The sequence below is a fragment of the Parasteatoda tepidariorum genome, chromosome 2 (assembly GCF_982258835.1).
Source record: "Parasteatoda tepidariorum strain Cologne lab strain chromosome 2, Ptep-v5.0, whole genome shotgun sequence".
NCBI lineage: Eukaryota > Metazoa > Arthropoda > Arachnida > Araneae > Theridiidae > Parasteatoda > Parasteatoda tepidariorum.
The window spans coordinates 99,285,562-99,311,942 of NC_141756.1; the positions used below are offsets into that span (position 1 = coordinate 99,285,562).

Sequence of the window (26,381 nt, forward strand, 5' to 3'; positions counted from 1 at the left end):
AAATTATTTCACATTTTGTTAATGTATATAATGCTTAAAAATATATTCTGAGTGCTTAAAAGGTGCTTATTTTTTGTTGAAAGATTTGGCTATGCACTCTGATGTTTGTTATTAAAAGTATGTTGTAGAATGATTCTAGTGCTATAGTTTTGTTGCCGATAGCTCGAAAAAATTCTGCCACGTGCATTGAATTTTACTTGGTAGTTATTGATAGTAATTTTATTTTTGATTGCTAGTCAATTTTTCATCCTGAAACTTTGTTCTAGACATTTGTTTCATTCATTAATAGTATTTTATCCTTTGTATCTACACATTTTCTGACGGTTCTTCTGAATTTGTTTCTATATTTAGACATTCTTTCTACTGTGACTGCTATTAAATTCTTAACATTTTATATCTTTTCAGGAAAGAGAGGCAACAAGGGTAAAAAAAAGAAGACCGAATATAACAAGAAAGGCGAGAGCAAAGATGGTGGAGAAATGGATGCTTTCCTTGATAAAGGAGAGGTAAATTTCACCATTTGGAATCTAGTCTTAAATTTGGAATCAATGACATTGTTACAAATATTTGTTACACTAATTTTACTTTCTCAATACAATTGTTCATACATACAACATTGCAGACAATTGATATTGTTTAAAGCAATTAACAATATTCAAATAGACAAGATAGTAATAGATAATAGAAATTACTTTTCAATTTAATTTTTATGAGGCTTCATTTTTCCAAAATTACTTTTTATTGTTCAAATTGTTTTATGATCTAAACATATGCATAGGAAGGATTATAGTAACAAAACTTGATAATTAAAACTGTTCTGTTTGAAAGATAAATGTAAGCAAATAGTACTTGTTAAAACATTACCATTTATAAATAATAAATTTTATTTTAAAAACTAAATTAGCTCAAGAACGAACCATAATTAGCAAAATATCAAATTATAAATACTTACATAAATTAAATAAATTATATTAACCGCACATCAGACTGAATTAGGAGGTACTGCACTGAGCCCTTTCTGCCTCAAAAAGCATGTAAATAGAAATGAAACATGTAAATAGAAATGAACATGTAAATAAGAAATGAACATGTAAATAGAAATGAAATAGATCAACCTAATTGTTGGGTTATCCTTATAAAATTTATTTTAACAAGCGATGGCTTTTGAATAGGTTATACATTGCCTGATTTAAGAGACTTGGGTGGATTTGAGTAAAGAACTAGAACTTACTTATTTTAATTTATCCGATTCTATTTTGGATGTTTCTAAAATAATTTTAAGGCATAAATAGTTGTCATTAGACAAAGCATAATTTTCACAAAATTGAAGAAGATAGATACTGATGAATTTAAGTTAATCATTTTTAAATTTGTATACATTTGGTTAGAATCCTATTGTAGTGTAAATCAAATATTTCTTTTTTTTTTCTTTCAAATTTTTCAATTAAAGAAAAGAATTAGAACTTATTTTTTCTATTTCTCGAAAATAAATAGGCTAGTTATATATTTTTAAATATTTTACATGATTAAAATTTCTATAAGTTCTTCCACTTAGATTGTTAAAGAAAAATATTAAACTCACTAAAAAAATACTTTTAAGGTATATTTTTCTTATTAAATTCTGCAACACCTGAATAAGAATTTTAGATTAAGTCATGTTAATATAAATGATAAAGTAATTCATTCTTAATTTTCATTCAGTTAGTACTAAAATATATCTTTACTTTTTTTTATGTGTTTATATTTGGTTCATTTCTTTTCATCATTTTATGGATTTTAAATATTTTTTAATTGGAAAGATATATCTTGAATTAATATGTCACTCTTGTTTGACTCATGAAATAAAAAAAACATGTTTATTTTAGAACAATTAATTGATATTAATACTACTAAGTGTATATTGCTAAATAAGGACATTAATGTAAATAATTCTAAATTATGACATTTCTTTATAAACTTACAAATCATGTTTTCATATTTATGGGTTAAAAAGGATTATATTTGTTAGTTTTTCTTTTTTTTCCTCAAAATATTAATAGTTAAGTGTTTAGGTGTTATTTTTAATCAAGGTTTGCAAAAAGTGCTTAATTTTCTATCTTTGAAAAGGAGTTTTCTTTCCTTGTTTTGTCGAATGTCATTTTAAATTACAAAAAATGCATGATTTTTACCATTTTCTCTGCAATTTTTATCAGAAACTAGTTATTTTATCATGATTATGTAAAGTAGGGGTTTACAACTTTCAACTTTTACAACTTTTCTGAGTGAAAGGCCACTTGCACAGCAGATAAATGAACGAAGGGCCACTTGCACAGCAGGTAAATTAACGAAGGGCCGCACTCATGTTATCGGCAAATGTGATGTTCGGTAAACTTAACAGATTTGCAGAAAACTAAATAGTTTTAAATATTTGAATTTAATTAAAACTAAAAAAAACTTAAACGTTTGTTAAAAAACTTTTTCCCTTTTTCATATTAATTAATTTATCAAATATATATATATATATTATATACACACACGCATAAATATTTGGGGATAGGGGATTAAAATTCTAAACCAGAAAGAAGCCTAGGAATGAATACACAAAAATGATACAGAATGAGTTACAAAAAAACTATGCATTTTATAGAGTAATATAAATTTGTATTGAAAATTTATAATGTTTAAAAAAAAACCAATGTAAAAGAAATGGCCTCAGGCTATATGTTGGCCCTCAGGCTATATGTTGTGCGCACCCCTAATGTGAAGTTTTTTTAAATGCTTTTAAGTTTTATTGATTTTATGTTTACAAATGAAGAACTTAAAATGATAGAAAAAAATTTATTACTGCACAGATCCTAATTATGATTTTTTGGAAAGTGATTAAAATTATTCTTTGAGAGCTTAAAAAGTGTTTATTTTTTGTTAAAAAATCCGGCTACGCACCCTGACTATTTACCTTTTTGTTTTAAATCAAAAAAATAAATAAATAATAATGAAAAACATTTCTTTTTAAAGGGGAAAATAAAGTTTTTTTAATCGGTTATCCTGTTCAATTTCTAAAGCTAAGCAGTCTTTCAGAAATTTTGCAACATAGCTTGTTCACTAAGACTTGATGCAGATAATCTTAATTTATTAGTGTCTGGCTATTTTTGACTAGGTTTCTTCTAATTTCAGGAGGTTGTCGCAGTGTCAGTTTCAACTGCTCCAACAGTCCCTCAAAGTCAAGCGGATGAGCAGCCACTATCTCCTTTACCTGCTGCAATTGTAGATAGTGAATTGCTTAGTACTATTCCTCTGCCTGGAGAAATACTCTCTGACAATTCACCTCAGAGTGATATCTCACTAGTTGAACAGCAGAGTGATTCATCTTCAGTTTCACCTACGATTGAAAATGAAGACAAAGAAAATGTAGATGATCCAGCACAGAATAAAACTAAACAATCAAACAAACTAAAATATAGCTACAAAGAAGGTGTGTGTTATTCTTTTTTTAGAAATTCAAACAAACATTAATTCTGTAAAAATTAGAGTATATATGTGTTTTTGTAAGACACTTCTTCAGTGAAGAAGTGCTCTCTTACAAACACACATATATATTTTAATTTTTACAGAATTAATGTTTGTTTGAATTTCTAAATTAAAGAAAGCAAATTTGGTTTTAGGTGCTTTTTCATTTTGTTTTAATAGTTTATTTACTTTTGTCTCCTTTTTTGTTTTTGTAAATTGAATTCATTTTCTGATTTGATTCTTTTGTTACTAATTACATAGCTGCCAACTCTACTGGATTTACCAGTAGACTGTTGGTTTTTGCATATTTTAGAAAATTCCCTAAAACTGAATAAATTTTTTCAAAAGAAAAAAAAAATCCTTATTGAAATAGAATTTTTACACAATTCATTGCTTGCTTGAATATTTAAATAAATATTACTAATACATAATGAGACGAGCCTCATTTATAATAATCAATTTAAAGCTTATTTGGTTTTTTTTTGGTTCTAAAATCTACAGAATTCTCTATTTAAACTAATCAAAGAAATATCCTTTAACTATCAATAATAAATTACATACGTGCCAACTCTTCCGGATTTTCCAGAAGTTTTACGGATTTTCCTCCATTTTCTGGGTAATAGCAAAATCTTGCGGATTTGTCCCGATTTTTTGGAAAAATAATTTTAAAAAATCTTCAAATTTGGTGCTTACGAACCTTTTGTCGAGCAATGTTCTAAAATGTGCGTCGAAATTGTGTTGTGGGTTACCATAGTCAGGAGAAACAACCCAGTTTTCGAATAATTCACCAACTCAGCTGAGGGTGTTAATGTGATGTCAGTTTATGAAGAAGTGTGCGCATCTTCAGAGGAGTCCGTTGAATATAGGAGAGGGGGAGGAAGAGAGAAGGCTTTGCGGCTCACTCATTGACGCCAGTTTTGTCGCTGTTTACTTTCGTTAGGTAGCACACAGTGTTGTTAGGCTTGGTTAGTGTTCTGTTTTTTACAAAAATGAACAAACGTTATTTGCAATCATACTGTAGTGTTTTTCCTGGCATTTTACGATCGCAAGATGATGATAAATACGCATTTTGTAACGTTTGCTCTTGCAACTTTATGAATTGTCACAGCGGAAAAAATATTGTTGAGCAGATGAAATCCAAAAAGCTTATTAGAGATGTTAAGTCTGCATCTGGAAATTCAACAATAAATAACTTTTTCGAAAAAACGATAAGTTTAGTGCTGATATTTTGAAAAAAGGCTAAACATGCCACTTCATTAATAGTCAAAATTAAGATTAAATCCACGGCATAAAAGCTTATTTTGTCATTTGTACCATTTATTATAACAAGGTTTTTTTTTTTTTTAATTATCTTATCTTGCTTAACCAAGTTATGTCTTACATCTTTTTTTCATGTTTACCCTTTATTTTTAAAGTTTAATATTGAATTTTTTTTTAAAATTTCATACATTGCTACATAATTTTATTGTAATACTTATAGTTTAATTAAACTTTACTGAAATTATTAAAGAAATTAGTTCTTTAATTTTATTATAATGTCCATAATATCAATAATATAAATATTAAAAAGTAAGTTTTAGTTAACTTCCTGATGGATGCAACTTGTCTTAGTTATCAACGCTTAATTAAAATAATTTGAAGCTTTTTTGGAAGTGTGAATTTTTTCCTTAATTTTAAAAATATGGTTGGAAGCCTATAGTGTTAACCTATTATTTATAAATCATTTTTCTTTTATGGATTACATATTTTTTCCATTATGATAATTTCTGAAAATAACTAACTTAATCATTACTTTATAAACATATTCAAAATTCTATTTTATTGATTAGATGTACAATTCTTTATAATGTTTACTATTCAAAACTGATTTTAGTATTGTAAATTATATCTTCTCACTCTGAGATTAAAAAAGGGAATTTTTTGATAATCAATTCCCAAATTTTGCGTTCAAATTTGTACCATATAAAATCTTCTGGATTTTTTTTCCCAGAAGGTTGGCAGGTATAAAGTTCCTTTTTATTAGTATTTAAAATTATAAGTTAACAAATTGAAAAATATTTAAAATTTAAGTACATTTAATGTCGATCATAAATGGAAAATATTGCAGACTATTTATAGTGTTAACTATAATTAAAATGATTACAATAAAATATTTATGTTATGCAACAGTTATCAGGACATTTATATTTCTTAAAAATCTACTGGATCATGTTGTAATTATCCTTTGTAAATTGAAATCATATGTTTATAAACTGTGTTTCATTATAGATCAATGGAGTCCTGTAAATATCGAGGGGAAGAAACAATATGATAGGGATTTTCTTCTTCAATTACAATGCCAGCCATCGTCCTTAGTAAAACCACAGAACTTGCCAAACCTAGATGTCATTAAAGACAAAGTATATTGTTTATTTAGTTTTGTTTTAGTGTTATTTTTTTACTAAAGCATCTTGAATATTTTTGTTGTGTGGGCACAGGAAAGAATTGCATTTGCAATATTGTTGCATTATATTTTAAAACATCATCAAATTTGTATTATTCTGTAAAGGTTAGCCAAAACATGTTAGACTAAGAAGAATATACATATTTGGTAAATTCAGGGCTGATTGTGCTCTGGATTTCCGGATTTTTTGCTAACCGTGATCCAGAAGTTTCCGGAGATCGAAGGTTAAGACGTTTAAAAAAATCATTAATCGCTAAGGTTTCCAAAAATCAAATTTTCAAAGGTGGAACGTAAAAATTTCAGTTTATTTTATTTGTTTGTAAGGGAGAGCCAGATACTTTATAAGCTTATATTCAAGATAAATTGTAATTTTTTTATCAGTAAATAGTTATTATAATCATAAACTCAACAAAGAAAGTCATACTTGTAAATTTCAATTACTTCTCTAAGTCATCATTGGTATGTGTAAATGGTATAGGTATGTGCAAAATTTTAAATATATTTTAAGTAATCTAAGAAGTATTAAGAAAAAGGAAAAAACCATATTTAAATTTTTTTTCGCTATACATTTTTTTTTCTTACTCCAGAAATTTTCCGGAATTTTGACTTGGGCTCACAATCACCCCTGTAACTTTGTTTATTGTAAATTTTTGTAAAAATTAAATATTTAAATTTTAATTCCTATAATATACAGGGTTTCCGCACACCTGGAAAGTCGTGGATTTAGGTCACCGAAAAATCTATTTTTGAAATGGAATTTACCCACCCACCCCCTCCCATTTCCTGGTGTTCAGAATATCTGAGTTATTTGTAACAAAATCCCCACTCACAGTCATATTTGGTTAGCATAAAATGTTTTAATCATGTTCTTTAAAAATTATGGTGTTCTTTCAAACAATGAAAGAAAAAACATAATTTCTAGAGCGAAAATTATCTTTTAAGCTTCTGTGATTTCAGAATTTTTGTTATTATTATTTTTTTATCAATTTAAAATTCTAGCCGAAGCAAGCAAGCCAGTCATTGGCGAATTTTTTTAATTCTGAAATGAGAACAGAAAAATCAGGAGTATTTCTTTCCTTTCCGGTGAACAAGAAAAGTATCTTTAGAATATAATTCTGCAGAAAAGAAGAAAATTATTTGCTTTTGTATTTTTTCCCCTGCTATTTTATTCAGACGTGCCAACTCTCCCGCATTTTGCGGGAGTCTCCCGAATTTTGAGTTATTCTCCCGCCCTCCGTAATTGATTTGAAAAACTCCCGAATTTTACTGCGATCGACGGCCAAACTCAAAATTACCTAATTTTTCCGCGAGTGCGAAGGTAAGTTTTTCTTTCAGCTTGAATTCCATCCCCTCTTATCAAACTACCATCTGCCTGAAGCGTAGCTGAACATGCTTTATTTTCCCCCCTCTTCAACGTTACCTCTAAAAACACTCCTATTTCACCCGCCCCCTTACACTGGGGGCGGGTGAAATCTTCCTCTTCTTTCGTGTGGAGTTGAATGCAATGACGTCACATGTCGTTATCGAGTGACGTCCGTTCAGGAGTGGGGAAACTCGTACTCTCGATAGTTGGAATTGATATTGTATCTTGCTGTTTTATAGTTTTTAATGCGTATTTTTCCACGGTTGGCAACAAGCTCTTAAACTAGCAACGTGATATCAATTATTCGTTTAGTCTTCGTATATTTCAAAAAAAATAAAAAAATTCAAGGATGTCTTAAGTCGAAACGGAAGTACGGATCAATTTCAACAAATCGTGTGCCAATGACTTTAGCAAGACTTAATTGCGGAGAGCTAAGTCTGCAACTCTTTTTTTCATGCATACAGTAGAGAACCATTTATCTGGTATCCAGATAATCCGGAAAAAAAATTTGCTCGGTTCTCCCGCCATTTTGAACTAAAACGATATGAAAAAAAAAAAGCGGAAACTGGACTAATCCTTGAAGTTGAGTAGAGGAAAATGTGAGGAAGGGAAGAATTTTTTTCCCCGTTTACCCAGAGAAACGTCATTTCTTCCGCGACCTTGAAGATTTTAGATCTTTATTCTCTTTTAGGTCGTTAAACTCAAAGGAGTGGCATGATGATTTCGTTTGCTAGTTTGATTTACGAGAGGGTGGGGAAAATGCATTGCACATGCATATCAGTGAACAGAAGATGAAAGAGAAAAATATATTTATCTATTTGACATCGATTAATAAAAATAAAATGTTTTTCTTTTGAATAAATTCTGATTCTTTGGAAGTGCGGTATCATTCGCAAGTTTTTCTTGATGTGGAATCACACCTGCTTTAATTAAAAATCGCGTTTTTATAAAATAAAAAAAAAAAGGAGAATTGTTTATTAATTTAAGCATACAATTATTTTATGAAGCAGATTGCAGTTTCGTTTTTCTGATTCCACTACGTTTTTTTTTCTTTTTCATGATAAATTTTGCACTCAATAAAATTATTTGTATTACCAAATTTTTTCATTAGTTTTTTTTTTTTTTTTTAAAGTCCGTTGATCTTGCCTTGTTCTAGGTTTTAATATTTATGCTAGTGCCGTTTTTTAACTATCGTTTCGGTTCGATAATTTTCAAGTGTTGTTTTTATTTAGATTAATAGGTTTTCCTTTTATTTTCGCCCCCCCATGAAATATATTGCGTTATTTAATCATTGGTTTTGTTTATTAGTTGATTTATGAATCGTAATTATTTTTTAAACTTGTTTTTCTTGTCTAAACTTGCAAATTTTTTTATTCTTTTAAATTTTATTTTTCTACAATTTTTTTCCTTTTTAGATTTAGGAGTGCTTTTCTTTTTTCTCTTACTTTAAAATGTGTTTACATTTTTTCCTTGTAATTTGGGATTGATAAAACATCGATTAACGAAATTTTTTGTCGATCCAGGAAACCGGGAAATTAAGACATCCGGGATAGCGATGGTCCCGAGCATCCCGGATAATTGGTTCTTTATTGTACAGACATTAGTATTGAATTGGTTTTTTAAAATAAAATACTTATTCAATTTGTTTATTTTTTAAAAGTTTTTGTGTATTTTCATTACAGTGTCGGGTTTTTGAATAATGTTTTATTAAGGAAATGGTATTTATTTAAAGAGTATCTACCTAATATAGTTTTGTGTTGCTAAATCTGTGTTTAATTATTTTATTTCCATTTAATATTTTTAAACAATTATTGCTCTATTAGTGTGTAAAATTTCTTGCATTCTTATATTTAATAAATTTTTTACTTAAAATTCCTTAGAAGTGCCAAATGTTGCATACCATGCACCTTTTTTTACCCCTCCTGAAATCTCCTGAATTCTTGTTAGGGAAACTCCTGAATGTTAATTTTGCTAGGTTGGCACGTCTGTTTATTGCTTCAACTCTTTCTTTACTCGGTTTTTAAATTTAAAATCTATAAATATTAAGATGCAGAGTATAACAGTTTTGGTTATACTTATCATTTCAATTAATGTTGTTATAATGCTTTTTAAAATTTATTGTTGTGTTATTGTCGGAGAAAAAGGAATTTGTCATGAATTTGAAAATCTAAAATGTAGCAGTTACCCTGAATATACCTATGGAGTGTAATTTCAATGTTTTAAACACCATTTATTTATAATCACCTTTTCTTTGATTGTTTTAAGTGGATTTTGTTGTTTTAAAATGAAGTTAACAAGAGCAAAAATAATATGGTCCCCAAATTTACAGCATTTGTATACTAAGAGTTATTTAAATTAAAAATAGTTTGATGTCCATTGTATGGTAAAATGAAAGGGGAAGTTCTCCACTTAAATGGTGCACAATATTTAAATTTAGCTGTTATTGTTTTTCATTTTAAATTTTGATACTCCATGTGTGTGTAGGTGTATGTATGTATATATATTTATAATTAGAACTAATTATACAAAAGTAAGAATAAAAAATTCCTCGGGTCAGAAAAGTTGTTCTCTCTATGAAATATTAGGTGCAGTAAATTTTGCTCCTATATGTGCTGTTTGATGACTATTCTCATTTTTTCAAATTATTTGAGGGACATGAATTTACAGTAAGAAATATGTCTGTTAAAACTCTTTTATCAAAAAATCCTGCATTATTGACTGAACCATTTTTAAGATAGGATTTCAAGTACTTTTAATTAATATACTTCTTATTTCATAGGCTCATATACAGAAGTTGAACGAAGTCAACAGACAGGTGCAACAACAAATGCCTGTGATGCCTAACTTCCGAGATCACTTTTTGCCAACTTTTGCACAAAGAGGAGTACCTAGAATGGTATGTTTCATATTTCCGTTAATAATTAGTTTGATAGATTATGAAACTTTTAAAAAAAAAAATTTTTAACTTGAAAAATTACGTGTCTACTTTTTTTTTTTAATTAAGGATGTTAAGACAATTCGACAAATATGGTTATAAAAAAAAATACTGTTTTTAAAATAAATTGCTTTTTTCTTTGCATACGTATTAAGCTGTTATTTTAACCTTCTGCTTGTGCTTAACATTCTGGTAAATTAGTTGTGGCAGCTGTAAGCAAAGGATTAGGTTATATTGCTTGAATCTCTGTAGAGATTCTTCTTTTGTTGTTTTAGAATTGAGTTGAAGTATTAATAATTTTGATGTTTTACTTTTTAAATGAGATTGTTTTTTAAAAATAAATTAATTTAAAAAATACTAGAAAAATTTCTGCTTTTTAATTTATATATGTTATTATGCAAATATGTTTAACATGTGATAATTTTTTCTGTCTTTACAGCCCCAGATGAACAATTATACTAATCGACGTAGTCTCCAAGGTAGAGATTCTAAAACCAAAAAAGTTATATCCCTTTCTCAAAATGTTAAACTTCATGAAGCTGATAATGCTTGGAAACCTTTGTACAAGCAAGATGCCGGTAGTGACCAGATAGATCTTGTATGTTTGATTGTTTTGTATTTTTAATGTAAAAATTTTTTGCATGTTTGTAAGATAATTAATTTCTTGGATAATCAATTACATGGTGCATAGCATTTTTAAAGGTTCTTTTTTTTTATTTTTGTTACTTAAAAGCCCTTAAAGGTGCTTTTTTCATTGGGTGTTTTTAAAAAGTGCTTAGTTTTTCCTTTTCGAAAATGAGATTTTTTTCTTTAACTTGTCGATTTTCGCCGTGCATTGTGCAAAGGCGTGCTTTTCACATTGTTTTATTCAAAGTTTTCCCAATTTGTTCAACCACAATCCATTTCAACATACTGTTGGTCCAAAGCGTATGAAAGCGCCAATTATTTTACATGTTTGGTGAAATACTTTGTGAGTCTGTATGTGCGCCTACTGAACTGAGTTCTGCGAGATTCTTGCACTCTCATGCAGGGTTGCCACAGCACAGGGAAAACCTGGAAAATACAGGGAATTTAAAAATCATTTAAAATAACAGGGAAAGTGCAGGGAATTTTAATTTTTTCTTTACAAACTGGGAAAATACAGGGAATTTTGTTTCTTATTTTTGTCTTTTAAAAAATGGTGACCACTCTATGCGGGATATTTAACCATGATTTTTCAGCCATACTAAATTATTTAATTTACTATAGTATTATTTAAGTGTGTTCAGCTGTTTTTACAGCAATTAAAGCTAGTAAATATAGTTAGCCCAATATAACTCACACAAGAGCACAGTAATTGTTGTTTCCTCTTAATATATTGTGTATAATATGTACAGGGAAAACACAGGGAATTTTTTTTTCAGATTTGAGTGGCAACCCTGTCATGAGCAACTCTGCTGCATTTTGCCAGATATTCTCAATTTCAGACTTCGTTTTCCATCCTCTGATATCGAACAGAAAAATATCTTGATCATTTTATTATGGCCTATAAAATCAAGAAAATAGTTATTCGTCAGAAACTAGTTATTACATCATGATCATGAAAAATCTTTGAAAAATTATTTTTCATTTTGTTAATGTATATAGTGCTTAAAAATATTTTTTGATTGCTTAAAAGGTGCTTATTTTTTGTTGAAAGATTTGGCTACACACCCTGAATTAAATTCGAAATTTTTAAGTTATCAAAATTAATTTTTAATTTATTATACAGCCTGATTCCGTAATAATGAACTCTAGATTTAGTGAACACCCGATTGTAGTGAAAGTTTTTAGTGGTCCTGTCCATACTATCCTTTGATTAATATTGTTATTTCATGTGTTAAAGTGAGAAAGTAAGAAATTGGCAGTTTGTTTGTTTTTTTAACTTAAGTTTCCCTTTTTTTAGCTTTTTAAATAAATTTTGCAAAATTTTAATTTAAAATGAAGTTTTACACTTGTGAAGGAGTGTTTAGGCTGTGAATTGTTTTAGGCATTGAGCTCATTATTAATTAATTAAGATAATTCATTAATTAAGTTAATTCATTCACGCTTTATTCATTGAAATGAATAAAGCGTGAAGCTCCCAAAAAGGCAGTAGTATAGGGAATTGAACCTTCGAAAAATCCAACTTTTAAATGCAATTTTCTTCAAAAAGGAAAGAAATAAAAAGGTAAACTTAAAAATACTGGCGGAGTAGCAAAAAATTGTTTTTTTTTTTTTCTTGTTTTTTTTCTAAACTTGAATAAATAGCAATTTACACATTCTGTGATAAATTTATCTCCTTCCTTATCATTCATGCTGATTATAACTACTCTTTGTTAAGTTCACTCTACAAGTTTTAATGTTATATTTAACTAAGTAATTAGTTAATATAACATTAAATTATTACTTTAATATATACAAGCGTGTAATACAAATTATGATTTTCATTTTTTTATTATTATTATTAATAGGATAAAGAGAAACTTAAAAGAAGTGTCCAAGGAATCCTTAATAAACTTACGCCACAGAAGTTTGAAACTCTATTGACTCAAGTTAAAAATCTTAATATCGACACCGAGGAAAAACTGTGCACAATCATTGATTTAATATTTGAGAAGGCTGTGGACGAGCCAAACTTCAGTGTTCCCTATGCAAACATGTGCAAGCATTTGGCATTGGTAAGCCAACTAATTTTGAATTAAATGATTGTAAATTGCATTAAGGTGTATATTAATTTATCTGTTTTTAATATAGATTAAAGTGCCCACTAAGAATAAGGACTTTGTGAATTTCCGTAAAGTACTTTTAACGAAGTGCCAGAAAGAATTTGAACAGGATAGAAGTGATGAGTTGAAACACGAGGAAAGGGTTAAGGCTCTGGAAGAGGCTGCTCCAGTGAGTTAAATTATTATGATAAACTTAGAAAAACTGTTTTGCCAAGCAGAGGCAGATATTTTTAAGTAGTTAAGAATTAAAATCTTGACTCATTTGAAAATTGTTCCGTTGTAGGAAAAGAAGAAAGAGTTAGAGCAGGAAATGTATGATGAAGAAAAGAAAATGAGATATAGGCAGCTTGGCAATATAAGGTGATTATTTCATACACTAAGAACTTTATAATTTACATACTTGCTGTGTATTAAAATGGCCTTTAAAAAATAACATCTAAATCTCTCACTAAAACCGTATCACTTATATCTTACTAATTGCTTACTAATTAAAATAAAAATGAAAATCTTTGTGCTATTTTGTTATTAAATTAATTTATAGTGTTAAGAGTAGTTTTTTTTTCTTGTTGTAATTTTGATAATTACATAGTAATATAATAAAATAATAAAAAAAATTTATCTAATTTTCGTCTATTAATTTTAAATAGTGATTAAAATTCAAAAACTTGATAATATGTAGCATTAAGTAAAATATAGATCAGAGGTCAATTATATACAGTAGAATCTCTATAATTTGAGGTGGACATGACAGAGCCCATTTCCAAAATTCGAATGATTTGAAACTTAAAATTCAAGAAATCTTAAAATAAATTAAAGCAATCTATTGCATTACACGAAGTTACAATATTCATATTATTGCATCAGATTAATTGTACTTTAAAATCATTCTCTAATGTATATTGTTTAAAAACATCGTTCACAGATTTGTATTTCAACATTCATTTCACTAAGTGCTGTGCCTGCATTGGTCATTTTTTGGGAGCAAAACTCATTTAGGTACGATTTATGGGAAACTCAAACAATCGAGACTTGACTGTAGTTTTAAATGTTTTTTAAAGAAACTAAAATTTTTATACTTCTGAAAAATTATTGACAAATTTCTAATTTTTATTACAGTTTATTGAAAGCATTTTAGTCATTTATTATTTATAGCTTTGTTTCTAAAATGACACCATTTCCTATTTTGTTTATTTTTACAGAATTTTATTTCCTAAAATTCGTCGTAAAAATGTTGAACGAAATACTTGACATAAAAATGGATTAATAAAAATATTCAGATGTTAAATATTAAAAGAAACTTTATGGTTCTTTTTAATCTTATTTTTTTATGTGAAACCTAGTTAATATTTAATTATATATACAGGGTATCCGCGCACCTGGAAAGTCACGAATTTCAGTATTGAACATAATTTGTCATGAAATGTCATATTTTAACAAATTTTTTTTAAAAAAAATCCTGGAAAGACATGGAATTAGATTGCCGAAAAATCTAATTTTTTCCCCCCAATTTGTTCAAATTCGTAGCAAAATCATCACTCACAGTGAGTCATATTTTATTAGAATATAAAATGTTTTTATCATGTTTTTTAAAAATTATGGTGTTCTTTTAAGAAATGAAAGAAAAAACATTTCTAGAGCGAATTATCTTTTAAACTTCTGTGATTTAAGTATTTTTGTTATTTATTTTTTATTAATTTAAAATTCTAGCAGAAGTATACCAGACATTGGCTTAGTTTTTTTATTCCGAAATGAAAACCTAAAAATCAGGAGTATTTCTTTCCTACGAGAAAAGTATCTTTAAAATAAAATTCTGCATAAAAAAAAAAGGAAAACATTTATTTGCTTTTGTATTTTTTTCAGCTATTTTATTGTTTCAACTCTTTCTTTACTCTGTTTTTTAAATTTAAAATCTATAAATATGAAGATGCGTCCTAGCTCTAAACATTGGCTGTAAATATTCTCAATTCTATATAAATTTTATGTTTATAAAAACAAATTTAAAGTATATTACAATTGTCTTTTTTTTTTTAGATTTATTGGCGAACTCTTTAAACTTGGAATGTTAACTGAACCAATCATGCATGAATGTATAAAGAGGCTCATCTCCCAAGGAGATGAAGAATCACTTGAGTGCTTGTGTAAATTGCTGAAGACAATAGGTAAAGAATTAGATGATCGAAAAGTTAAAGGTTCAAAAGAAAGTGTAAGTGCTTTTTGTTTTCATTTTGATCTGTGTTTAATTGTAATAAAATGTGAGGAAAAGTATTCTTGTAAAAAATGTAAGTTTAAAAAAAACAACTTATCTTCAAATTAAGTAAAAAAAAAAATCTTTTTTAAAGCTTATTAAACATATTTTCCGATTCGTAGAACAATAAATCTTTTTACAGATTATTCTGTATTCCTTTTCGAAAAAGTATGGTATGGTAAAAGTATTGGTGTTATCTAATTTAAATGAGGATAAAATGAAAAACCTAAATGATATATGTCAGGTAACTGGCAGTAAGTCAAAATGAGGTGTCAAAACCTGTTAGGATTGCATGATCCAATTGGGAGGTTTTCTAATAATTAGTAGTGATTCATTAGATTTTTTACACTTGTGTTATTTACTTAAGAATTAATTTGCAATGTGTAGTTCCAGAAGGTGGAATTTTTGCTAATCATGGGGGGCCAACTTAACATTATAATATTTTTCCCGTGCCCTTTGGCAAAAACTAGTTAATTTGCGAAGGTAATGTTAAGTCTTGGCATATATTTTTGCATTTTGTTTATTTTTTTGTGTACTTATGAACTTTTGACGAGAAAAAAGCATCCTAATTCAGGTTATTTTTATAACATGCTTATGGCCTAATTTTGAAATATTTCAGTATGTAATACTTTATTCAGAAGTTAACAATATTTACATTTTTGTGTTTTGCTGCCATATATTACAATTCAAAAATTTATCTTCAATTAAATAATAAACAATGAATTGAAATTGTTCATTTAAGCTTTTACTAAAATGAATTACATAAACTGGTATGTTTAATTTTCATAATCTGTTTTTGATGAAGTAATATGTATTGTAATTAAACATATTTTAGCATATTTTCTCAAAATACTTTATATTCTCTCATTTTAAACCCATATTTTGACAATCTCTCTCTCTTCAGATGATGGAAAATTATTTCAACCAAATGCAAAAGATTGTAGACAAACGTTTAACTAGTTCTAGGGTCAGGTTCATGTTGCAAGATGTTATAGATTTAAAAAGGGTAAGTTATTAAATATTCTATCAAATGACTTTACTTTAAGTTTTGTTTGTGTTTAAAATTGAGTATTTAAATTTGTTTTTGTATTTTTAGAATGATTGGGTTCCTAGAAGAGATGAAAACAATCCTAAAACCATTGACCAAATTCACAAAGAAGCTGAACGTGAAGCACGTGAGCAACAACAGAATCTGCAGAACATGTCCTTCCAAAAAAGAGTACCCGATGACCGAGACAGAAGAAAAAATACTGGTGTGTATATATTAACATACCTTAAAACATTGCATGATGCTCAGCGTTTTTAAAAAGTGCATAAGGGTGTTTATTTTCGGGTTTTCGTTCAATCTAGAAACCATCTACTGATTACTCTTTGTTCAGACAAATTGTCTTGGTTCAATCTCAGCATTTTTGCTCTCATTTTTTTTTTTTTTTAATTAGTATTATTATTGTGTCCAATTACTATTTGGAAAATAGTGTTAAGATAAACTTACAAAAAAAATTTCAGTTGTAAATTTTTTCTCTTGTCCATCGAAATGCAGTAAGAGCATTATACATTTCATATATTGCGAAATTGAAAGTACTTTTAAATACGCATTTAAGTAATGGTTGTTTTTCCGATTACAATGTATTACGCTTTTTAATCCTTTATTTTTTTTAAAATATATATATATATATATTATTTCTGACCCACTTATTTTTTTTAAATAAAAATATTCGGAGTTTCCTTTTTTTTTTTTTTTTTTTTTCCAATTAAAGAGATTTGCTGCGGAAAAAAAGGAACATGAGTTACCCTTTATTTTAATGTTCATTAATTTAGAAATTGTAAAAATTCTTTGTTGGCAAATTTTTTTTCAATAATTGTTAAGTCATTAGAGGAAATGAACTAATTTATTACAGAAGCATGAATAGCTTATAATTGGGTTTTTTACATTTGTACAATTATTATAGGGGAAAAAATCTAATATTATTCTTATTCTTTTATGTTTTTGGAAGTAATGATATTTTATTAATAGAGTTAATTAAATCAATAGAATTTAGTTCTAACTGTGGCTAGTTTTCAACATTGCATTAGATGTGTATGTGTTATTGTAGAAATTTATTTTACCTAAATTATAGGCAGTATGACTCAAAAACTATTTTCCTGTACCTTATTTACCTCTTTCTTGTTTAGCTCGAAACATGGGAACATCTGAAGATGGGTGGACGTCTTCTACAAAAAGTAGTAAAGGCAGCTATAGTCTTGTTGATCCTAATAAATTAAAACTGACTAAGGTAAGTTTATTTTGTTAATAGTACATTAGTTACATGGTAAATCAAGTTAAAATAGTTTTAGTTCAATTTCCTATTCATAATATCCTGTCTAAACTGGTGGTTTTCATATTTAGTTAGTTTGATATTTATATTTTGTTATTTATTAAATCCTGTGGCAGAATTACGGCGACATTGTCTCAGAAAGTTACATGGTTTTGCAGTAGATGGGAAGAAACAATTGTTTTTTCTGCGGAAATTTACAAGTAAACGCATTTCAATTATCACTTTTTGTCAAGTTCAACTTACGCCAATAGAAACAGATATCCATGTAGTGTTTCGATTATATTTCCGGTAGTTATTGATTTTCACGTCGTTTTTAATTATCCCAATATATTTCAGACGATATGGGAAGTTCGAATTGTGCATTCGAGAATTTACCTTATAAGGCAACAATTCTTTCGTTTTTCTTGGCAGTTATTGCTTTTGATTTCCATGTAATTTTTAAAATCCGAAATTATTTATTACCCCTATCAGACCCTGAAACGAAACACTCGTTTGAGTAACCTCTTTTTGAATATTCAGATTCGAGTGATTTCAGCATTAACTGCTACAAATTGCATGATTTTTAATTATTTTTTCTACAAAATGCAAATATAGGATTTACAAAATGCAATGTAGGAAATAATAATTAGTGAGTTTTTCTCCCCAGCAAAATTTTAAAAATCGCCTATAATATTATAATAAAAAAAATATTACATGTTCAATTAAAAATATGTTTTTATGAATAAATGTTTTTTTGTCACCTTAAATTAGTAACATACATCTTTTGTTATTATCGAAAGTATTTTGCTGAAAGATATTAGTGCTTGAGTTTAATCGCAGAAAGCCAGAAAAAATTCTGCCACAAAGTTCTTAAAATTTAATGAAAGTATTTTTTTTTTTTCTTTGATCGTAACTGATTGTGTGACATCAGAAATCTAGTGATGTGCTGCTTTTGAAATGACTTTAATGTTTAATCTGGTAATAACTACGGTATGTTCAATGTGTGGTTTTTAATATATGACTATTTTTTAATGTATAAGACTATTTTAATAATGTGGTTATTAATAAATATATACAAATAGACAAGTTTTTAAGTCACACTATTTTGGAAAATTTGAATTTTCCAGTGTAGAGAACTTAAATGTCGCACTTAATGGCTTTACCATTTTATTTTTGATTTAATAAGGTGTTTCTAAGCAATTGAAATAAATAAGATATATAAAACCAATTGATTGTGTTTTTGAAGGATTTTAGATTACAAAATCTTAAGCAAATTAAACTACACTTCATTGTTATGACTTCTGTACTGGTGACTTAATTTTTATTTTTCCTAAAACATTCTGTGTGCCTTTTTTTAAATTTTTTTTTAAACTTAATTTAAGCATTTTTTTAGTGAGTAGCATAAAAAACTTGATTTTTTTACTATTTCTAGCCTGATGAAGTAGATAGCATAAGGCTTGGACCAGGAAGAGCGATGCAAAGTTGGGGTCGAGGTAGCAGTGGTGGTACCAAGACTCCTGCAGGTTCTTTTGATCCTGAGAAGACAGCTCTGACAAACAGGTAATAATTTTTATTTTCTATATTTTTCTACATTTCAAAAACAGCTGAACAACTACTCCACGTTTTGCCAAAACTTTCTGCATTTTTGCACCGTTTTCGCCTTTCGGTGTCTGGACTAAAATCTTCTGGGTTTTTGAAACCAGTTCTCTAAATTTTTATTTCCTGCTTTGTAGTTACTCATGCGCTTTTCATAGTGCAATATGATAATATATTCAAAAGAGAATAAAATCTTGGATTTTAAAGCCAGTATACAAATTACTTGATACAAACTTGGATAATTACTTGGTACAAAATCCTTATACAGTGAAACCTCCGTTAAGCGGACATTCATGGGACCAAAAAATTTGTCCGTTTATGAGAGAAGGGTACCATAATAACGAAATTTAACACCGTAAATTGTTTTTAGAATATTCTCAAAGATGTAGAAATAATTAAATAATATCTACAAGGATACTGTAAATATCTACAAAAATATTTATTTAAACAATAAGAAAGATAAAACAGAATATATAAAGAAGTTTGATATAAATACATAATTCTGGATGTAGCTACAGATAAATAAATATAATTTTCCTACTAGCATGGATACTCAAGTTAGACATATGATGCCAAATAGGAGCGTACTGTCCTCAGTCCGTTTCAATTATTAGGTTCACATCCCCTTACACCTACTTATCATTTGATAGGGAACATGGTTAATACCTTCTTGGAAAATAAACCTCCCATGATTCACAGAAAAAGTAATGCATACCTGTAAGTCATAAGGACCAATGGAGATGATTATTCACAATTGATCAGCTATCAAGTGTCTGAATAAATGTTTCATTTATATAAACACCCCAAAGATTATACTTCTGTTCTCTTTTTTTTACCCCAGTTGTGTTAAATACAGTCTTCAAATTGATAAGAAAATTAAAGAAATTTTCAATGGGGAGGAAGCATTGAGAGAGGTCATTTCGACTTGAGGGGTCTCATAACCTGTGTGGTCCAGATGAAAAGATCAAAAGATGCCGATGTCAGAATTATTTCAGGAGAGCAGTACCATTTTCTCTCCTTTCTTTACAAAGATAAGGCAAGGTGACAGGAGAAAGATTGATTTTTCGGTTTTGAAATAGCTTAACAATATTTTTAGTTATGGATAGGGCAAAAAGTTTTATTTACATGCTTTAAAAATGGTGAAAAGTTGCATTTTTTTATCTTGCAATTTATTTAGAAAAAGTAGTGTCCGGTTTGTAGAGATAAAAAACAACGTTTCAGGATCAAAATGACCGTCCGGTTACGGGAGTGTCCGCTTTGCGGAGAATGTACGTAATGGTTTATTCATAGAAGATTCCCGGGGAATTAAAAATATGTCCGTATTGAGAGGCGTCCGTTTTGCAGGAGTGTCCATAACAGGAGGTTTCACTGTATTTTCTTTTGGCAGTTATTGTTGCCGATATTTCCCCTCCCCTCTTTTTTTACTCATTTTATTTTAATTTAAAAACATATATATTCGAATGAACTATTTTCTAGTTGTCAGTTATCGTTCTGAATTTTTACTTCATTTTAAAATCCCATTAATTTTAATACTTTGGCACATGCGAATTTTCACATGGCAACAGTTTTTGACACGTTCGATTGATTCCTATTCATATATTATGCTTTCTTTTTCCTGGTTTTGTCTGTAATTAACTCTACTAATTTCTACACTTTTTTTAATCAGATTTTTATTACAACATGCAATTTTGCAAGAACTCATTTTATTTGATTTGCACTTTCTTTTACGGTTATTGCTAAGAATTTCTTCACTATTTTTGAAATTCCGTACTTTTTAATTGGGTTTCCAAACGCCTGTGACTGTCTTAAATTCGCATTAGACTTAACTTGAGCAATCTCTGCTGCTTTTCTCATAAATCTATGTGGTCATGAAAACCATTTTCCAAGCAAAGGGGTGTTTTATTAGTGCACAGGTTTTAAAATCTCCCGAATTTTTTCCCTTTAAAAAAAGATGTAAAGCGCATTTAACTGTAGAAGATTTTAGTCACGGGATGAACTGATTGGAAGGAAAGTTGGCAGTCATAGAAATAACAATTTTTTGTATTTTTTTTATCACATGTTAAATATTCAATATTTTTTTTTTTTTTTTTTTTTTAGATATTCTGCTTTGGCTGAGCAAACTTCCAATCCTAGTTTTATTGAAAACAGAAGAGGATCTCAAAGGTAAGTGCCTAAAAAAACTTAATAGTCTACTTATCTTTTGTAACACATGCATTTCATGATGTATCTTTAAATACCTTTTTTTTTTCCTTCCTATTAGATCTGCTGCATCAAGTCGTGAATCTAGTCGTGGGCGAAATACGCAGCTGCCTCCTGCCATAAGGAAAACTCCATCTACCTCTAAGGAAAGAGATAATGTGATAGAAGCAGTGAAAGGGTTGGTTAGAGGTGGTACTTCTAGTGAGACTAAAGCTACTGAAATAAAAAAGAGTCCTGAACTCCAACTCAATGGCAAGGGAGCTGATTCAATGGGTATGCTTTTTTATTTTATGTATTAGCTTTTTCAAAAGCTGCTGATATTGGCAATAAATTATTGATTATTAACCTCTAACCTTTTATTCTTCCAGAACTGACGTTGAAAGGTCCAGAATATAATATTGATCAGATGGAAGTTAAAGCTAGGCCACTGGTTGATGAGTTTCTACATAATAATGATTTTGAGGTATGTTTTAGTTAACTTTTGGTTATATATTATAGGATTTTTCATTATAAAACTGAAAGAATGTCAGGGTTGCTGCTCCACAGGGAAAACCTGGAAAATGCAGGGAATTTAAGAATCAGCTAAAATAACTGGGAATTTTTCCTTACTAACTAGGAAATAATAAGGAATTTTTTTCTTGTTTTCGTCTTTTAAAAAGTAGTGACCACTCAATGCTCATTCTGTGGGATATTTATGGATGATATTTCTGCTATACTAAACTGTTTTATTTACTATAGCATTATTTGTTTTAAGTTGGTTAAAAGTTTTTCTGGCAATTAAAACTAGTATAGTTAGCCTGGTATAGCTTAGACAAAACACAGAGAATTTTTTTTTACAGATTTGGGTGACAACGCTAAATGTATTCGGAAGAATTTCTGGCTAACAATTTAAAAATATTTTTCCAATTTTTGATTTGTACCTTTCTCCTTATTAAATTAAATGAAAGAGTTATGTTAAATGTGAGATAAAATAGAGTAAAAAATAAAACATAATTTTTATTTTGAATTAAGATCCATTCCTCTTCATTTCTATAAGAAAATATATTTATATGCCATTCATTGTTTTTACTCTTTTAGGAAGCAATCAGGTGTGTCACGGAGCTGGCTTCTCCTAGTACAATCCATTTGTTCATTAATGCTGCAATCAACCAAGTCCTAGAGCGCTCTAGTCAAGCGCGCCATTCCCTTGGCCAACTACTTTTTAACTTAGTCAAACAAAATATTATCACCTTCGACCATTATAAAAAAGGGTAGGTTGATAGTTTTTTTTTTTTTTTTTAATTTATTTTTTATTGATAATGAAGATCGACCTCAAAACTTTAATGCAATGCTTAATAACTTTTTTTACAATATTGTCAAGTATTTCTACCTTAATTATTTTCTACTCAAATTTTTCTTTTTCTTTCTCCAAGCTATTTACAAAACTAAAACAGGAAGAGAATTCTCCGCTGTTTCCCTAATTTACACTTTTTAATGATTTTTACCAGACTTTCGATTCTTATCCGTTTTCCATTCTTGTGTGAACAAAAAACATGGATATCACGGTAGCGCGATCCAGAGTTTTGTGATTACGAGTCACTGTTTGAAAAAATCAAGCATTTTTATTTTGAGGTGTATTTGTCGTGACAAGTTTGTTACATGATTATTCAAATTTGAATTCTCGAATTGTAACAGTTTTAGCTATATCAGAGATGATTGTGCTCCGGAAATCCAATGTCCAGAAGTTTCCAGAAATCATTGATCACATTTATCAGGGATGAGATTTTTCAGCTTTTTAGCGAATTTCCACTTTTTTCACTTCTGTCTCTCGAATTTCAGCCTTTTTATCAAAAACTCCGATCATCTAAGAGTTTCACTTTTTTTTAAATAAATATTCCGCTTTTTCAGAAAATTCAGCCTCTAAAGTAAAATAATTATATATATTTCCGATTTTCAAAGATATACAGAAAATTCAAACTGCATTGCCAACTCTTCTCATTTTTACTTATTTTAGCTATTTTCGTAAATCAGACGTCGCTTCTTCAAACAAGCCTTTTAAAAGTTTCAAGCCTGGAATCTGCTAACATTTCGATTTTTATTCATGCGATTTAAATATTAAACATGGATTTTCGTATTTACGTGATTTAAAAGTTGCTCGTTACGATTATTATTCACGCGATTTGAATATCATATATTACGATTCCTATTTACGTGATTTAAAAATCAAATATCACGATTTGTATTTACATGTCTTTAAAAACCTATGTTATTTGTTCATGCGTTTATAATGTCAAACATCGATTTTCGTATTTATACGTGATTTTAAAGTAAGGCATCGGGATTCGCATTAACGCGAAGCTAAAAATTATGAATCGTGATTTGTATTTACACGATTTAAAAATTCTATAACGCAGTTTGTATTTTCCCATCTTTAAAATCGAGTTTCATAGTCACGTGATTTCAAAATCAATTTTCGTGTTTCATATTCACGAATTTTTACAGTCCAAGATTGCTGTTTGTCAGACGATTTTAAAATCAATTATCCTGTAAAAAGTAAATTTTTTTCTTGAATTAGTTACTATAAAGGAGACTGTTTTTCTATTGACAACGCAAAATGTATTCACGTGGAAATTCAACTTTTTTTGTCCTTTTGACCAATCGCATCCCTGATTTATGTATAGAAATTCTTGTATATTTTATTTGAAAATATTAGAACTAGAATTTATACTTTATCTCTTTCATTTGTAAATATTTTTTTCTGGTAGAATAATAAATGTGAATATAGATAAGTATAAGCTTATAAGTAATTATTCATTAAAAATATGCTGCGTATAATTTCATTAGAGTTTCGTGTTTTGAAAATATCAATGATGTACATTTATAAGGATATAAATTTTTTTGAAATGCGTCATTAATGATTTTATTCAGGAAAGTTTCAGAATTTCTGAGTTATGCTCACAATCACCCCTGCTATATGCAAAATGAAATCAAAATTTTAAAAACCAAGTGAAAATCCGTAACAATAGCTGTTTAAAACGAAAAGCAATCTAAAAATCCTCGTAGACAACATAAGTAGTGCAAATCGAGTGCATCGAAAAGTTATTCTTCAAATGCTCGATTATTTTAAAACCGATGAATAAATTTGTTGCAATATCTGCCCAAAATGCCATAATCATAAAAGAATGGTTTAAATTTGGAGTTTATCAGAAAATTGATAGCTCAAGATTGTTCAAGACCATGCAGTGTGTCCAGTACATACGCAAGTTTAAAAAAAAATAATAAAAAAACTTATTAAAATTTAAATAGTCTAACGGCCATAATAAATTTTTGTTTGCTGAATCTTGAAAGGAATGTAACATATATTTTTCAGTTTTTTTTTAATTGTTTTATGCATGTAATAAAATATAATGAGAGTTAAGAATTAAACTTAGTTTAAATTTTATAAAGTTTCTTTTCCTTTTATAATACTTCACATGGCGTAAAAAAAATATATATAAACATATATGGTAAGTATGTTATTTTTGACTCCCTGGATTTTGATTTTCTAACCTGTTGAAGGGTGTGTTTAACTTTAAACTGTCCTAGACCAATTACCTTCTGCTAATTTATTTTTCCTTACTCCATTAATTACACTAATTAATTATTGCTATTAATTAATTAATTACTCTCCCTTCTCCATTAATTACAGTGCCCTGTTTCATAAATGTTTCATTTCTAGGTTCGAAGTTGTGTTAGAGTCGATAGATGAGTTCGCACTAGATATTCCCATGATATGGGAGTACATTGGAGAGATCCTTGAGCCTATCCTAGAAGATAACAAATTTACTCTAGATGTTCTTAAAGATGTCCTAAAACCTTGTATTCCTTCCCAGACAGCTGGACTGTTGGTATCAGCAACCCTGCATTGTGCAGCTAAAAGAAGAGTAAGCAATTTGTTTTTTTTATTTTTATCCATCTTAATTTTTAACCCATTTTTTCTCTGCGTAACATAGTACCCGGTTACCTCAATAAGCTGTCAGGGTGTAGTGTTTTTAAGGTGCTTATTTTTGATTTGCGTTTTTTAAAAGCCCTTAAAGGTTCTTTTTTTTTTATTATTATTATTATTCAGGATCTGTAAAAAGTGAATTTTCCATCTTTTAAGATGCTTTTTTCTTTGCAGTGTCGATTGTCGTTATAAATTACAAGCAACCTGTTATTTTCACAATTTTCTCTGCGATATTTATTAGAAACTAGTTTTTAATCATGATTATGTAAAGTTTCTGAAAATGCTTTTGAATTTATTGATATTATTTTTTTAAATTAAGAACTTTAAACGATAGAATACAATCCAAATTGCTAAATGATTTAGCCAACTAACGGTTATGGGGTTATCGGGTTATGGTTTTTCGGGTTATGGCTGTTAGTTACTGACCTCTGGTTTTTGCACTTTAGATTTTATTATACAGTCCGATTCATTACAAAAGAATTGCTAAGTAGGAGGATGTATCTTAGATTTCTCCCTTTTCGAGTAATGGTTTCAAAATTCCTGTATATTTTTATGGTGTTCTAAATGTTCATTTAAGTAATCGCTTATAGACACTCTGGATACGCAAGAATTTCATTCTAAATCCATGTTGTGTTTTGATAGTTGAGTTAGCTGTTGCTACATATATTATATGATTTTTAAAATGTTGATATAACAATATGAAATTTGTATTGCTCAAAACATGGCTTTGGAAAGATGGCGTTGTAGAAATGAAATCTACTTTATAGAATAAAGCATGAACAATTCTATTTTGAAAGTAAAGACTAGATCGTTGCCTTTAGAATGGTATAATGATTTAACTTCATAATTTAATGTACATATACCACATTTAAAATTTGCATATATATGGTCACTAATTAGGTATATGGGAATAGTACAGTATCTGATATTTTTTGTGGCTGGCAGATTTTGTTTTAGAATTCCTGGAAGTAAGAAAAAAAATTGAGCCTAACTTTTTTTCACTCTCACAGTTTAGCTAATCTTTACTAGACAATAACAAAAATTGTTTAGTAATGGTAGATTGTTATAATAATTACGTTTGGTTATTCTAATGGTTACTTCAGGTTTTATTGTAGTGTATATGAATGTTT

At 28.5% G+C, this 26,381-nt stretch overlaps 1 protein-coding gene across 3 annotated transcripts in view; it reads left to right on the top strand.

Annotated features, from left to right (window-relative positions):
* LOC107440339 (eukaryotic translation initiation factor 4 gamma 3) overlaps positions 1 to 26,381 on the top strand; it is an 82,225-nt gene that overhangs the window by 49,970 nt on the left and 5,874 nt on the right. For all 3 annotated transcript variants that reach the window (XM_087157849.1, XM_087157851.1, XM_087157850.1), the window contains exons 8-25: positions 406 to 506; positions 3,154 to 3,451; positions 5,755 to 5,885; positions 10,072 to 10,188; positions 10,667 to 10,825; positions 12,699 to 12,905; positions 12,982 to 13,122; positions 13,237 to 13,313; positions 14,985 to 15,156; positions 16,103 to 16,204; positions 16,295 to 16,451; positions 17,371 to 17,471; positions 18,925 to 19,052; positions 21,186 to 21,251; positions 21,349 to 21,560; positions 21,656 to 21,750; positions 22,365 to 22,537; positions 24,985 to 25,189. In XM_087157849.1, coding sequence (XP_087013975.1) covers positions 406 to 506; positions 3,154 to 3,451; positions 5,755 to 5,885; positions 10,072 to 10,188; positions 10,667 to 10,825; positions 12,699 to 12,905; positions 12,982 to 13,122; positions 13,237 to 13,313; positions 14,985 to 15,156; positions 16,103 to 16,204; positions 16,295 to 16,451; positions 17,371 to 17,471; positions 18,925 to 19,052; positions 21,186 to 21,251; positions 21,349 to 21,560; positions 21,656 to 21,750; positions 22,365 to 22,537; positions 24,985 to 25,189 — 2,642 coding nt within the window. The remainder of the gene's footprint in view (positions 1 to 405; positions 507 to 3,153; positions 3,452 to 5,754; positions 5,886 to 10,071; positions 10,189 to 10,666; positions 10,826 to 12,698; positions 12,906 to 12,981; positions 13,123 to 13,236; positions 13,314 to 14,984; positions 15,157 to 16,102; positions 16,205 to 16,294; positions 16,452 to 17,370; positions 17,472 to 18,924; positions 19,053 to 21,185; positions 21,252 to 21,348; positions 21,561 to 21,655; positions 21,751 to 22,364; positions 22,538 to 24,984; positions 25,190 to 26,381) is intronic.